This window comes from Protomyces lactucae-debilis (assembly GCF_002105105.1).
Source record: "Protomyces lactucae-debilis strain 12-1054 chromosome Unknown BCR37scaffold_11, whole genome shotgun sequence".
NCBI lineage: Eukaryota > Fungi > Ascomycota > Taphrinomycetes > Taphrinales > Protomycetaceae > Protomyces > Protomyces lactucae-debilis.
In genome coordinates, this window is record NW_024468003.1 from 76,279 (window position 1) to 89,904 (window position 13,626).

At 51.0% G+C, this 13,626-nt stretch overlaps 10 protein-coding genes across 10 annotated transcripts; 3 read left to right on the top strand and 7 right to left on the bottom strand.

Annotated features, from left to right (window-relative positions):
- Positions 1-13: 13 nt before the first annotated feature.
- Positions 14-1,313, bottom strand: BCR37DRAFT_380153 (uncharacterized protein). The gene has a single exon (XM_040869431.1). It carries the CDS (start codon positions 1,180-1,182, stop codon positions 904-906), a length of 279 nt encoding a protein of 92 aa, XP_040724723.1. The 5' UTR covers positions 1,183-1,313; the 3' UTR covers positions 14-903.
- Positions 1,314-1,740: 427 nt separating this feature from the next.
- BCR37DRAFT_387644 (uncharacterized protein) lies at positions 1,741-2,373 on the top strand (the record flags this gene model as incomplete). Its single annotated transcript, XM_040870551.1, has 1 exon — positions 1,741-2,373. The coding sequence occupies one exon, from the start codon at positions 1,741-1,743 to the stop codon at positions 2,371-2,373; it is 633 nt and encodes a 210-aa protein (XP_040724724.1).
- Positions 2,374-2,601: 228 nt separating this feature from the next.
- Positions 2,602-5,106, bottom strand: BCR37DRAFT_402822 (pre-mRNA-splicing factor syf1; the record flags this gene model as incomplete). The annotated part of the gene is made up of 1 exon (XM_040871940.1): positions 2,602-5,106. The coding sequence occupies one exon, from the start codon at positions 5,104-5,106 to the stop codon at positions 2,602-2,604; it is 2,505 nt and encodes an 834-aa protein (XP_040724725.1).
- Positions 5,107-5,194: 88 nt separating this feature from the next.
- Positions 5,195-6,295, top strand: BCR37DRAFT_380155 (uncharacterized protein). Its single transcript, XM_040869432.1, has one exon. It carries the CDS (start codon positions 5,331-5,333, stop codon positions 6,108-6,110), a length of 780 nt encoding a protein of 259 aa, XP_040724726.1. The 5' UTR covers positions 5,195-5,330; the 3' UTR covers positions 6,111-6,295.
- On the bottom strand, positions 6,130-6,801 carry BCR37DRAFT_348129 (uncharacterized protein; the record flags this gene model as incomplete). The annotated part of the gene is made up of 1 exon (XM_040867824.1): positions 6,130-6,801. The coding sequence occupies one exon, from the start codon at positions 6,799-6,801 to the stop codon at positions 6,130-6,132; it is 672 nt and encodes a 223-aa protein (XP_040724727.1).
- A 4-nt stretch (positions 6,802-6,805) lies between these two features.
- On the top strand, positions 6,806-7,575 carry BCR37DRAFT_380157 (uncharacterized protein). The gene has a single exon (XM_040869433.1). The coding sequence runs from the start codon at positions 6,885-6,887 to the stop codon at positions 7,395-7,397; it is 513 nt and encodes a 170-aa protein (XP_040724728.1). The 5' UTR covers positions 6,806-6,884; the 3' UTR covers positions 7,398-7,575.
- On the bottom strand, positions 7,419-7,895 carry BCR37DRAFT_393229 (uncharacterized protein; the record flags this gene model as incomplete). The annotated part of the gene is made up of 1 exon (XM_040871274.1): positions 7,419-7,895. One exon carries the CDS (start codon positions 7,893-7,895, stop codon positions 7,419-7,421), a length of 477 nt encoding a protein of 158 aa, XP_040724729.1.
- A 1,566-nt stretch (positions 7,896-9,461) lies between these two features.
- On the bottom strand, positions 9,462-10,370 carry BCR37DRAFT_348336 (uncharacterized protein; the record flags this gene model as incomplete). Its single annotated transcript, XM_040867839.1, has 2 exons — positions 9,462-9,751; positions 10,202-10,370. Coding segments are annotated over 2 exons (459 nt in total), but the record flags the coding sequence as incomplete, so codon positions are not given.
- A 482-nt stretch (positions 10,371-10,852) lies between these two features.
- Positions 10,853-12,309, bottom strand: BCR37DRAFT_380161 (P-loop containing nucleoside triphosphate hydrolase protein). The gene is made up of 3 exons (XM_040869434.1): positions 12,202-12,309; positions 12,037-12,150; positions 10,853-11,992 (listed from the first exon to the last, which is right to left on the bottom strand). Exons 2-3 carry the CDS (start codon positions 12,134-12,136, stop codon positions 10,917-10,919), a joined length of 1,176 nt encoding a protein of 391 aa, XP_040724731.1. The 5' UTR covers positions 12,137-12,150; positions 12,202-12,309; the 3' UTR covers positions 10,853-10,916.
- On the bottom strand, positions 12,200-13,624 carry BCR37DRAFT_380163 (uncharacterized protein). The gene has a single exon (XM_040869435.1). The coding sequence runs from the start codon at positions 13,529-13,531 to the stop codon at positions 12,443-12,445; it is 1,089 nt and encodes a 362-aa protein (XP_040724732.1). The 5' UTR covers positions 13,532-13,624; the 3' UTR covers positions 12,200-12,442.
- Between the last annotated feature and the right edge of the window lie 2 nt (positions 13,625-13,626).

The window sequence follows — 13,626 nt, forward strand, 5'->3', positions numbered from 1 at the left end:
GAAGTCGAAGCTTCTTATAGGGCCAGCTCAAAGAGGCTCATTGCTGATAATCATGAGACCGTGTAGGCAATAACGTTCACAGATTTGCATCATTCGGGCAAATGTAATCAGCTACAGAAGCAGGTACAAGCTAAAATCAGTCGGACTCCACTGACTGTGCCTAGTATACTTGCCTGCATGTGAAGAGCGTCCTTTGAGATAATTTTCTCCTGCTTTGTGGACATCCAACACTCTCTGCAACCTTGGCCATGCGAGTCCACATATGAAGCGCAGAGGAATCTTCTACTTTGGTCAGTTCTGAGCCTTGAACTTGGGATCGCATACCTTGATATTCTCAATTTGCTGAGCTCATCAGTACCCATAATACACTCTCGAAACGCTGTAGCCCTTGCTGTCTAGGCGTGTTGACTATGATCATGCAACAAAAGATGAAAGGTGGCACGGATACAGGTTTCCGGTCTTGTTTTGACCAAAGTCACATTCATACGGCCAATACGGACAAGGTTGGTCTGGCCACGTCCAGAGTAATGTGTCCTGACCTTGAGCGGTCAATCGGTCAATCGTGGAGGTAGAGACCGGTTTCAATCCGTCTGGATCACGAGAGGCCGCCGTCGATGCTTTTGGAAAGAGTGTAAGCAACTATTTCATTGTCAATCAGAGATTACAATGTTCTGTTGCTAGTGGTTCTATCAGCTGCTACATGCAATGGGATACACAGTGCTAAAGCTCGCTTCATACGAATCATGATCATGCTTGGAGCACGCCAACTCAGTTGTCGGCACAGAAATTCACATGCGTAGCACATCTGTGGTGCTTCAGTACGTTCGGATGGTTGCGTTTGAACTGGAATTCGCAAGCCGCAAGCTCTGGACCTCTCGCGTGGAACTCCGAGTCATCCTGGGCTCAGTGCCAAGTCGCTGTATTCCTCGAATCGCTGGCATGCTTGACCTTGAGGATGCAAGATAGAGCCTCAAAGTTTTCGGTATTCAGCCCTGCAGTCTTACTGTCTGCAAAGTCGGATTCAGTCGGCAGCAAAACCCCATCACATGGTCCGCTCCCATCATAGTACTCGCCCGTTCGTGCTGCGTTTGCCGTCGAGTGCTGATGAGCTGTATAGCACACAATGGCAAAGATCACTGACAAGATGGTAATGGTCATTCTTGTAAGGGTCTTGTCAGTCATGCAGCCTTGGGCCCATGTGTGTTGATGGGATACCTACTGCTATTGATCCTCTTGACGAATCGCTAAGATGCCAGTAGGTACCCCACCAAAGCCATTTTGTTTGTCAAATCGGAAATGACTGCTTGTTGTTGACACAGCCACTGTTTGGCAGCCCTGATCTGAAACATGAAGAGCTTGAGCATTTCGAACATTGAAGCTAGAAGCAAGAAGCATCTTCTCATTAGCACTAACTACTGCAGGCAGCCTAGAAGGTTGGTCCAAAGAGCTACAGTGTTCTTCACGAGGGACGAGTCTCTTTGGCCCTACTGGGCATGCACTGCGGACCCTGGCTAGGTCTGGCATCATGGCCCTGGCATTATGGACTAGGCCTGCTCAGCTTCAGGAGACATTTGAACTTGCGAGCGTGCTGCATTCCACCTCTTCAAAAGGCGAAATTCAGGGGTCGATCAACACATATGCACATGATCAGATGCTGCAATCAATTGCGAGTGCAAGCTTAAAGGGAGGCAATTGTCCACACTTATCAACTCAGGCCTCTCCAGCACACAGATCAACGCAATGCCGTCTTCGTCTACTGCAATGGCAATCTTTTGGGCCCTCCTTCTACTGTTGACCAACATCTTGCCGGGTTCCCCGGCAGACGCGCATGGATGTCGGCAAATGCAACTCACTCAGTGGGAGGCTCGAAAACCCAACAAATTTCGCCTTACGGAAGCAGAGAGGTCCCTCCCTCTCTACGTTCAGTGTTTTGCGCAGCGGGTAGAAAAGGGTGATACACAGTTTGGCAACGCTACTTTGTGGAATAGTTTCACTGGAAATGCAGCTAAGAACGCGGACCAGTGTCTCAATTTGAATTGCGCCGACTGCACGCCGTCAAAGCTGACGTTCGGTGGTAAGCCACTTGATCCCAACGATGTTGAACCAATTTGGGACGAGAAGAACGCAAAGTGTTGGATGCCAACGGCTAGCATTCAGCTTCGGCGCGTTCATAAAAAAGACATCAAGTTGAACCAAGGCGGCTGTAGGTTTGACAAGCTCTTCGAGCGACTCAAAACGACATATGGAGCATGCATGGTGAATGAGCTTGTTGGCAGTCCCGAAAAGTGTGGTTACCCGTACCCGCTCACAATCAAACTGAGAAATGACATTAAACACGCAAGAGGCATAGAGGACAACGTTAAATGCGCCTAATTGCCTGACTGCAAATTGCTGTTTTTTCCTTTCTGCTCAATGATCGGTCTTAGCAGAGAGTTATGTTTAATAAGTGTCTTTTTGCGTATGCGCATGCCGAGTACAAAAGAGGAATGGTTGCTCGATGTGTTGCAGTCTGCGGTGCTGTCGATGTCTTGATTTCTGCGTTTCGTATCATTCAGGGAGGCAAGCGACCTTAGAATCTTGGATATGCGACAGATGCTCATGCTATGTCTCGTCCTCGTCGTCCTCGAGCTCAATTTGATCTGGGTTCGAAACAGGCTCATCCAATCTTGCTCTCTCTGCATCTTGTGTCTCCTTCAGCTTAGCACCCTGGACACCGCCGGATACAAATCCGGCAGGAGCTCTAGAGGGCGCATGCCTCTCAAGGGCAGCCATAGGATCTTCCCCTTGATCCACCTCCTCTTCCACAACAGCACTACTGCTGTCCCCATTCTGCGCTTGTGCAATCTGCTTCGCAATGTAGTGGGCATCTGTGCTGAATCCAGCCTGCACACTTCGCTTCACCTGCAACATGACCGCATACGTATCCTCATTCCCATGCTTCACCTCAAAGTCATGCCAAGCCTGCCAATAATCCTGTACAAGCTGCGGATCTGCAAATTGCGATCCATGCGCCCAAATGGCTCGCGCTCGATCAATCTCACCGAGCTTCGCTTCGATTTTGGCGAAGTGCGCAGAGAATGCACGAGCACCTGCATCGTCAAGCTCTTGTATCGCACGCTCGTAGAGCGGTCTTGTAGCCGTCAAGCCATGCGATTGAGCCATCTTGGCAATGTACAGGCGAAACACTTCCGCCTTGTCGGACGGATCAACCTGCTGGGTGGCACGATCGAGAATGCGCATGCAGTTACGCAAAAGACCATACTGCTCCTCCAAATCAATCGCATATAGTAGATAGATCGGTTTCGCAAATTTGGGCGGACAACTGCGAAGGGCTTGCTCGAACAAGTCGCGTGCACGTTCCATTTGTGAGCCCTTGAAGCGCTTCAAGAAGCGTGTCAGATAGAGATTCCAGAGCTCAAAGGCGACCGGGTAGGAGAAGAGGTCGACACCCCGCTCATATATGCGGAAACTGTCTTCAAAGTAGCCATTCTCTTCAAGCATATTTGCATAATTGACAATTGTTTGCGGTGTCGCAATACGCAGTTCCAGCATGCGATCGTAGATATGCCGTGTTTCTTCAAGTGTACCGACACTCTCGACCAAGTCAACGTAAAACATCCAAACCTTGGAGCTTTTATGCAAACGTTCTTGTGGAGTCAGCGTCTCATCTCGATAATCGACACTTGAGTGCTGAGGCGCTTGAGTCGCGACCTTCATAATTTGCATCGCTCGATCGAATGCTTCGTGCTGCAGTTCCATCTCAGCCCACTCGCAGTAGACTTCTGCTAAATCACCCACGCTCTTGTAGACGACTCGGGTAGCCTTCTCCATGATTTTACGAGCTGAGACCAAATCGCCATGTGCCTCATAGAAGCGTGCAAAGTTGCGCCAAAGGGATGGATATTTTCCCGTAGCTCTTTTCGGGTTGATGGTCTGAATGGCTCGTGTGTAGGTGGCCACAATCTGATTCTTGTCTTCACCCCAAAGCTCGACACGTTTCTCCCATTCATGAACATTATGCGGATTCTGACGAAGCAGAACATCGTTCAGCAAGAATGGGCGTCTGTCCATCAATTGCTCGAAGCGCAACATGAGCATATCAAGAATAGTATCGTTCTCCGGATCTGCAGGTTTACCTTCTTCTGCCTCTGCAGCAGTCTTCTCCATCAACTTGGATATTTGAAACTCTTCAGAATCGGCATAGGCGTCAAAGAGCTGTGCAAAGTCACGCACCGTGTCAACAGAGCCAATCCCTTCCTCAAAGATATTGCGTGCACGCTCGAAATCGCCAAGAGTGATCCAGTATGTCGCAAGGGATGTCCACAGCCTGCCCGTTTGATCCGTAAACTTGTGTATACCACCACGAATAACGACTTCGACATCAACATCCCGAATCCGTCGCGCATTCTGAACCAACAAGTCGCAAAAGTCTGACCAGAGCTGAAATTGCGATTTACCCTCTGCTGATCTGAAGCGTGGGTTACTCAAGATGCGAAGGTAGTGCTTTGCAGCGGCATTGACGTCCCCTTGTTCGATGAGATGGGCAATGAGCTCCTCTATCAGCGACTTGTCAATCTGCATATGCCGCTGCATGACGACCTGTGATGTTCTTCCACCAGCCGACAAGTACCATGGTCGAAAGCGTTTCCAAATTTGATCATGCTGCGACAAAGGTAATGCTTGTAGCGCTCGATTGAAGGTCCGCCTTGTACGCGTCAATAGCGGTTGCTGCATGAGAAAGTCGAGGTAGTCAGTCCAAAGTCTCGGCATCTTATTGAGCAAAGGCAGCGCACGCTCAAAGCATCGATTGACTTTTTCGAATTCATCTGCAGAGCGTATAGGATGCATGCCTTTTACCAAATCTACCCGAAAGGAGAGATAGGCCTTCCATAGCTTATAGCTACCTGGCAATGCGCGACATGCACGTTCGTAGACAAAGACGACGGGGCCGACTTGCTGGTCATGCGCAAAGAGGGAGAGTTTGTGTGCGATATAGCGAAGCCATCTGCGGAGTGACTGTGCGTCGCGAAGGAGATCCTCTTCGAAGGTAAGGTCGCGATCGTCAATGAGATCTTTCAGGCGCAATTGCCGGTCTGGGCCAGACATGGGCCCTGTTGAGGGAGCGTGTAGAGTCTTGTCCTTGAAGCTTGTGGTCGCCAAAATTGAAAGTCGCACAACGGCACGAGCAAGACACGAGCTTACATACAAGACAACCCGAGACCAACAGGCGCAGGAGGCAGAGCCAGCGTCGAGAGTCCGAGGAGACACCGTCAAAGTCATATTATAGACGCAGAGGAAGGTGCAGCGGACCAATTCTGGAGATTTGACCGATGATCGCACTATGGGAGCGCATACAGGACTTCCTCGCCACCCCCGATCCGTCGCCTCAGAGACAACGCACGATCCAGCGGACTCGAGAAGCACTCGATGTCATCAAGGAAGCGCATTCACGGTACGGCACAACGAGACTGGCCATTAGCTATAATGGTGGCAAGGATTGCCTTGTCTTGCTACTCCTCCACCTAGCCGTTCTCGAGCACGCGCTCGGTGAAGCGCGTCCGGCGGTGCAAACAGTCTATGTAACGATTCAAGATCCTTTCGAGGAGGTGGATGCGTTTGTGCAGGAATCAGCGAAGCGCTACGACCTGCAAGTCGAGCGCATCAATCTACCCATGAAGGAAGCATTTGCCACATACCTCGCTGCGCATCCGTCAGTTGAAGCAGTACTAGTAGGAACACGGCGCGGTGACCCGCATGGTGCAAAACTTACGTACTTTGACATGACAGACCAAGGATGGCCGCAATTCATGCGCGTCAATCCCATCATTGACTGGACGTATCCTGAAATCTGGGACTTTCTGTTGGCGATGGAGGAGCCTTACTGTGTGCTCTACGATCGTGGTTATACATCACTGGGCGGTACGGGCGATACTTTGCCTAATCCTGCTTTGTCCAAGGACGCCAATCACACATACCAACCTGCATGGGCGCTCAAGAATGGAGATGAAGAGCGGTTGGGCAGGGAAGAGGCGAAAAGGCAGCAGAAGCCAGAAGTCATGGCGCGTAATAGACGAACGTCCATGGACCATACTCAGCAAAGGCCAAGATAGCCCCTTGTACAAGCCTTCTTCATGTCTTTTTGCCATATGACACTTTGAGCTGTTGTCCACTCAGCTGCAATCCACGCGTGCCTTCTCTCGCTGCAATGGCATCTTGATCGGTCTTGTATTCAACAAACGCGATGCCCTTCCTGCCTGGTACCATGCGCACCTCGCTGAACCCAGCGTACCGTGAAAAGACAGCTTGCATGATATCCACAGTCGTTTCTTCCGGCAAATTCTGAATGAAAAGCACCTTGTGTGGTGGATTCGTACCAGCATCCCCGGGACCTGCCTTGCCAGACCCTTTTGCCTTTCGCAGTGCAGCAGCAGCCGCTTTATTGGGCTTCAATGGTCCGCGCGCCGCTTTCCTCGCTAGCCGTGCTTCTTTGTGCTTCTCGAGCGCTTCACTGCCCTCTTTCCGCTCAACTGTCCGATCGGAGGGGCTTTGCGCATAAGCTAGGACGAGTGGCTTCTCTTCAAATGGATAGCCTTGTAGATCTTTGAGTGCTCTTTCAGCATGCGCTGCGTCATCAAACACACAAAACGCTTGCCCACGCATACGGATGTTACGATGAGCAATCACTTGCTGCAGTGCATAAGGTGAAAAGAGCTTTTGTAGTTTTGTCTTGAGCAGCGTTGGATGGATCTTTTCATTGAGGTTGCGGACATAGAGCGTTTCTTTGGGCTCTGCAGCTTGCATACTAGCTTGGCCTTCCTCACTCATTGATCAGCTTCTGAGTGTCTCTTCAGCTTCAGCACAGTATATAGCCAGTCAAGCGACAGATGGTGGTCTTGTGGTTCGTGAAGTTTGCGACGAGAAACAAATTGACCAAGACACCAAGTAGACACAAAGCAGCAAGAGTTCTGTACAAGGGGGCCCAGATAGCAATGGCAAGCCTGCAGCCCAATCAGACCCTCTACGTCAACAACCTCAACGACCGCATCACAAAGCAAGATCTCAAACTTGCACTCTATGCGTTTTTCAGTACCCATGGCACAGTCCTCGATATAGTCTGTCTCAAGACACCCAAGATGCGTGGACAAGCGCATATCGTCTTTCGCGATATATTATCAGCAACGGATGCGCTCAAAGCAGGACAAGGTGTCGAGATGCTTGGGAAACCGATGAGGGTTGCCTACGCAAGAGGTGTGAGTGATTACATCAAGAAATTAGAAGGGACCTATGTCATGCCGTTGCCGGACCGTGCTATGGATGATTCTGATGATGAGGGAGGAGAGACAGATGCGCCTCGAGGTACGAAACGGTCTCGTGATGCAGAAGAAGAGGAAGAATGAAAACCACAGCTCTGGATGACTCTACAAATCTGTCTGTCTAGGCATGGCCAGACGCGGTCTTGCAGCAGGCATGGCCTTGTTTGTACGCGGCAGAACAGGTGCTGGCGTTGGTTCAGCAGGCGTGTGCAGCGGTAAGCGCATGAAGGCTGCCGCGCCACCTCGACAATCATTATCGATACAGGTGGTGGGTGTCGGTGGAGCTTGTGTGGCAGTCATGCGCATACCACAGGTCGCCGTCTTGCTTTGTGGGCTCTGTTGCGCTTGGTTGGAGACCTTCAATTTGTCTTGTGGATGGTGCTCTTGCGAGGCGTCAACGCTGATGAAGTTGACAGCTGGCCAGCTAGTCGGCAGAAACGGCCAAGACGCTTGCAGTGTTCGAAAGACTTGATGAAACGTGAGTCCCTGATCGCCATGGATCCATTGCTGATGGACGCCAGAGAGGATGGGAATGGCGGTCGCTGCGTATGCGAGCAAGAGAAAGGCGCGCGGACTAATCATGTCTGTCTGTAGCAGATGAGATGCGTTTCTGGCAATCTGTCTCTCTAAATAGTATACGATGAAAGCCTTTTGCAGTCTGTTTGTCAAGGCAAGGCATGCTCCATGCTCCGGCAAGCCCCTTGAAGTCACCCAGGGGAACGTTTCAACATTCAAGGACTCTTCTTCAAGGTGAAGCACTTCAGATGGAATATTACTTATGCTGCCTGCAACTTAAGCACCGAGCAGTTTGAGCACATCACGCACTTGCTCAAACCTCTGCCTCTCCCTCACAATCAAGGCCTCGTAGATTCTCAGCTTCTCCTCAGATTCTTGCTGAGCGTGCCGCAAAAGCACCACAGCAGCATCCTTGTGCTCTGACTCCCGCCTCAATGCAGCAAGTTGCTCACTACCCGACGTCAACAATCTTGACACTTTTGCCGCATCCTCTTTGACGACGCCTTCACCCAAGGTCGCTTCCACAGCAGCCGCACAATGATCCGCCGCAAGTGCCTGCTCAGTGTGTTGATACACCGGCCACGTTTGCTCGGGAACAACAGCCGTGGTGGGTGTATTCAAGATATTCACCGTTCTAGCGCGTGCCTCGTCTCCAAACCCAGAAACACCATGATCGCCCGGACGAATCTGTAAGGGTAAGGCAGATTTGGCTTTTCTTGTGATTGGGACAGCGGCACCGGCATACACAATCGGTGCTAAGCGCGTTCGAGAAGCCGCTGCGTCGACGCCATTTTGTCCATCATTAGAAGGATGCGGCACGGGTCTTGATAGATTGAGGAGGAGCTTGCCTGAGACATCGCGTTCCTTTTCACGGGCAAGCCAATCTTGCTGTTGCTCAGTTCTTTCTGCACTTTGATTCAACATGGGTTTCAGGACACGTTCATCCACCTGCATCTGCATGGACGAATCCTCATCTTGCTGCTGATGTTGCTGTTGCTGTTGTAGATGGATGGGAGGTAGTGTATTCTCCTCCCTCTCCATCGACAATTTTTGTCGTTTCTCATCACCACCGAATCGATGAAATGGATCAGATCGTGGTGACGCATGACGACTCGATGCAGGTGTTGCGATACTCGCTTGGCCGCTTGTGACATTCGTTGCACTAGAGTTGGAAAATCCAGGTGGTGGATGCAACTCGTTGCGAGAATGTGGTCGTGCGGGTGATCCAGCATGTTGCGCGGCAACAGCACTCAATAAGCCCAAGAATTGCGCATTTGGGTTCTGCGAGTTGGTTGCACTTTGAACAGAGATGGGTGGGAGACTTGCTGCTTGTGTTGTTGGTGAATGGCCATGTGAACCGGGTGCGGAGGTTGCTTGCAGTCGACCCTGGTTTAATCTTGGCTGGCTGTCAAATGCATGGTACGGAGACGCATCCATCGATCGATTTGTTTTCTCAGTGGTTGGAGGCCCACGACCATGACTACCAGGTTGAGGACTGCCATTCGCAGACCAGACATGCTGTCCCTGTTGCTGTTGTAATTGCTGCGCAGCAGAAGATTGCTGAGGCGTCGTCGTACTCGTCGCTTCAGGCATTGCATGAAAACTAGCCGGTCCACCTGTCGGTGGAACAACCCGTTTCCGTCGTTTAATTACATTCTTCTTCATATGACCTGGTCTGTGGACACCATGAAGTTTGTGATACAGGCCACATGCATTACAGATGGTATTGCCACTTTCATCGCGTCGCCAGAGGGGTGTCGTTGTGGTTGTGCAATTCGCACAACTCACAACGGTCGATGTATCCATATTGACTTCTGGCGTCGCTGGCTGTTGTTGCGGCTGTTGTGGCTGTGGTTGAGGATCAGGCGATGCAGCGAGACTTGTGGGTGTTTGTGTTGATAGAGCAGGGGTACTGCGTGCAGCTGCGAGTAATGAACCAATACTAGATCCATTTGCGGTATCCATCCCGATCGGTGTACTCGCTCTGGCTGCAGGTTGTGTGTCTGGCCCGGCAGGCGTTGCAATCCGAGGTATCGGCACTTCAGCAAGCTCCGGCTCACCTTTCGTAGATGAAGGAGCCGTCGCTGTCTCTGTCAAGCTTCCAGATCCAACAGGCGGCGGCGAGCCTCTTCTCAGCGCACTCGCGCCATTCAAAACCGATGCCGCCGCTGCAGGTAATTGACGCGCTACGCGATTGTTGAAGGTCGGACACCCTGTACAACTTGCATTCCCACCTGTTCCATCACACGTTCCGCCACCGGGACATGTCCCTGTTGCCACTGCAATGATTTGCTGCTGCAACTGTTGTGCATGCTGCAACTTTTCTTGCATTTCTTTTGTATTATAATTAGGAGCTTTGACAGGGCGTATACTGTTGCGTGCTTTTTGGTAGAGACCACACGCATTACAGATGGTACTGCTATCCGGAGCGCGTCGCCAGAGGGGTGTGCGTGTTGTGCCACAATTCGCACAGCGCGTCCCGTCTGGGACACCGTGAACTTCTGCGCCGACGCTGCGATTGAGATCCTGTGAGAGGTCCATGAAGCAGAATCAAGCCTTGGAAGACAGCTGGATGTAGTGGATGAAAATAGAATGTGTGCTTGGCAGTGTGCAAATGGCCAAGTGCGTTAAAAGCGGCGCAAAATTGAGCTGCAAGCGGGAGAGGCGATGGCTTGTTGTAATCGCAGCTGATCCAGATCCTGCCAGGTGTAATCGGAGGTGTGCCTCGTGCGCCGTGTGCTTGTTCGTGTGGGTGAGTGGATGGCGAGGACTGAGAATTTTATTATCTCAGATCAGGGAGGGAAACGTGGCGGCAGAGGGAGCTGAGGGTGCTGCTGGTGCTGGACAAGGGAGACAAGGCCCAGTGCGACATATGCTCTCAATGCTACATCGCCGTCTATCTGCAACATGCCACATCGCTATCCGCCTACTATGCCTCTTTCCTGCCTCGATACTTCCCTGCCGCGTCATAGATGAGAGATCCCTGGCCACAGAAGCCGAGATCCGATCAAGAAAACTTCAGATGACAGCTGCAGCACTGATACTCAGCCTACACAGACAGCTACACAGCTACAGCTACAGCAACACTCACTTCTTTCCACACTTCCAGAACGCCAAATCTCCATCGTTCATAAAGTACTCCTTGCCCTGCGACCGTGTCTTACCAGCAGCCTTCGCAGCCGCCTCACTCCCATACTCCTTCAGATCAGCAAACGGCGTAATCTCACCCAAGATGAATGTCTTTTCAAAGTCAGTGTGAATGACACCCGCAGCAGCAGGCGCCTTGATGCCCTTTTGAATCGTCCACGCCCGAACCTCATCAGGACCAGCGGTGAAGTAGTAAATCAAATTGAGCGCCGAGTATCCCGTGGTGATGATCTTTGGCAGCATTGACTTGGTGCCCAGCTTCTTGCATTCCTCAGCAGCAGCAGCTTCATCCTGCATCTGCGTCAGCCGGTCCTCAAAGCACACCGAGAAGGGAATGATAATGTCGCCCTTGGCATTCTCATCCACCCAGGCCTTGATCTTGGCCAGATGCTTGTTCTTTTGACGAATGTAATCCTTCTCAGACAAGTTCACCAAGTAGATGACTGGCTTTGCAGTAAGTAGCTGCATGTTGTTGATGCTCTCAACCTCCTTGGGTGACCAAGAGGATTTGCGCACACCTTTGCCCTCTTTGAGCACACCGAGCACCTTTTCCGTTGTTGCTACCTCCTCCTCGCGCTTCTTCTTGTCCAAAGCAGGTCCATTCACACGCGCCTGCTTCTTGGCATTCTCAAGGTACTTCTCAACCCACTCAGTGTCCTTAAACACAAGTTCCTCGTGGATAATTTGCAAGTCCCGAACAGGATCAACGTCACCCTCAACATGGATGATTTCTGCATCATCAAAACACCTCACCACCTGGAACAATGCATCCACTGCACGAATATGCGACAAGAATGCATTTCCCAGACCCGCACCCGTCGATGCACCTTTTGTCAATCCAGCGATATCGAAAATTGTCAAGTTTGCTGGAATTTTGGATTTAGGCTTGTAAAGCTCACACAACCAGTCGAAACGCTCATCAGGAACGATGCATTTCGCCTCCTCCGGGTCAATGGTTGCATACGGGAAGTTGGCTGGGTTTCCCAGGAACGACTTGGTGATACTCTGGAAGAATGCTAATTTGTCAGTTTCGCTCCTCTTTAGTCATTGATGCACTTACTTGACTTGCCAACATTGGCAAGACCCACGATACCGGCCTTCAAGTTATTGCCAGGACGTCCAAGCAGCAACGGCGGCTGTTCAACCTTCTTGGGAGGCATGTTTTTCGGCTTCGCTTGAAAAAGTCAGCTTCCTGAGTGTATTGACTTGAAGCGATGAGACAAACCTGAGCAGACGACTGAGGTGGAGAATGTGCGCAAAGATGCAAGGCTCCTGCGAAAAGACGTCGTGAACTGCTGTAACTAGCGTACGGTAGTCTACAAGACCAAAGATGGTGCGTGACTGCCCGTGAGAAATCAGGTCGCTGAATATTCATATACCCGCAGTCACAATCATCCAGAAATGCCGTCTATATTCCATCTCCTGTCGTCATTGTCAGACCAATAGTCTCGCAGATGTGCTGGTCGCTAGTGTCCAACAAAAGAAATGCCAACATGCTTCATAATTGCTCTGAAGCCAGCCTGCTTCAGCAGCTCAACATCGTCCTGGTTTTCAACGCACAAGCAGCCAACGAGACATGTACCGCCAACGCCACAGCCTTCATAGGCTCCTGTACTGCGTGGCAGAATCATCATACAGCGCTTCGTCATGAGGAAATTGTAAGGCATCTCCTCTGATTCATCCTTGTGCGTGTCCCCTGTGATTGATGCATCATACGCTTCTTGTGCCAGCTCGTGAAGCCGATTGAACTGCTTGAAGATATAGGTCTGTGAAGCACCTTCTGGCAGCATCACCAGAAAATGCGCTGCCGGCAAGTCGGGATGCACGAAAACGTCTGCATGTTGGGATTCATAAACATGCTGTAGTCGCATGATGGCTTCTGGCAATGTCTCCAGACCCTTCTTTGCAGCATCAAGCTCACTGACCCGCATGAACTGCATATGGCGGTGCTGTTGACTTGCACCTGCCTTTTCGCCACTGTTGAAGAAACCATACGGCCTGCAATCAGGCGCCAACTCACCTAGTATCTGCCACATTTGCACCAGATCTTGCGGACGGAGCCGTCCAGTCTGTGGTATAAAGTCGTTTGTGACGCAGAGAAAATGGTATCTCTCGAGGGGATACATGTTGAGCACTAGAGTATACTCTGCGTATTCCTTGACAATATTGTCTCTTGGCGGAGCAAAAGGATCGCGTTTAGGCGGTTCTTCTGACGTTGTATTGCTTGTGTGAGCTCCATCTGGCGAGCTAGATGTCGCGAGTCTGCCGTTTTTGGTCACGAGAGACATCATCTGTTGTTTAGAATGCTGAGCAGAGCGTTCGTCCTCTGCCTCTCGGTCACTCTCTGCATCAGATGCGTCCCTTGATGCATTCCTTGAGGTCATGGCAGACGACTTCTTCGTCAATGACGGTAGATAGCGAATCTCATAAGCAAGGGCGCCATCTATGGCAGAAGTTGTGCGAAATTGCTCAAAGATGACTTTGTGCTTCCGGTCTTTTAAGCCTCGTCGCCACGCGCGATCGAGGGAGTCAATCAGCGCAGTCTCTTGCACCATAGCTTTACCTGCGAGAGGTCTGATAGTCTTCTGAGCTTGTCTAAGAACACTTAAGCTGTTTAGATAGCGTGGGATTGGGAGCACGAGAGGAAGTG

Excerpts from the sequence above, each read along its gene's own strand:
- BCR37DRAFT_380155 (XM_040869432.1), top strand. The coding sequence starts at position 5,331 with ATGATCGCACTATGGGAGCGCATACAGGACTTCCTCGCCACCCCCGAT.
- BCR37DRAFT_380163 (XM_040869435.1), bottom strand. The coding sequence starts at position 13,531 with ATGGTGCAAGAGACTGCGCTGATTGACTCCCTCGATCGCGCGTGGCGA.
- BCR37DRAFT_380157 (XM_040869433.1), top strand. The coding sequence starts at position 6,885 with ATGGTGGTCTTGTGGTTCGTGAAGTTTGCGACGAGAAACAAATTGACC.
- BCR37DRAFT_380153 (XM_040869431.1), bottom strand. The coding sequence starts at position 1,182 with ATGACTGACAAGACCCTTACAAGAATGACCATTACCATCTTGTCAGTG.
- BCR37DRAFT_380161 (XM_040869434.1), bottom strand. The coding sequence starts at position 12,136 with ATGCCTCCCAAGAAGGTTGAACAGCCGCCGTTGCTGCTTGGACGTCCT. Across the intron at positions 11,993-12,036 it reads TGCCAATGTTGGCAAGTCAA|CATTCTTCCAGAGTATCACC; the intron begins GTAAGTGCATCA and ends CTGACAAATTAG.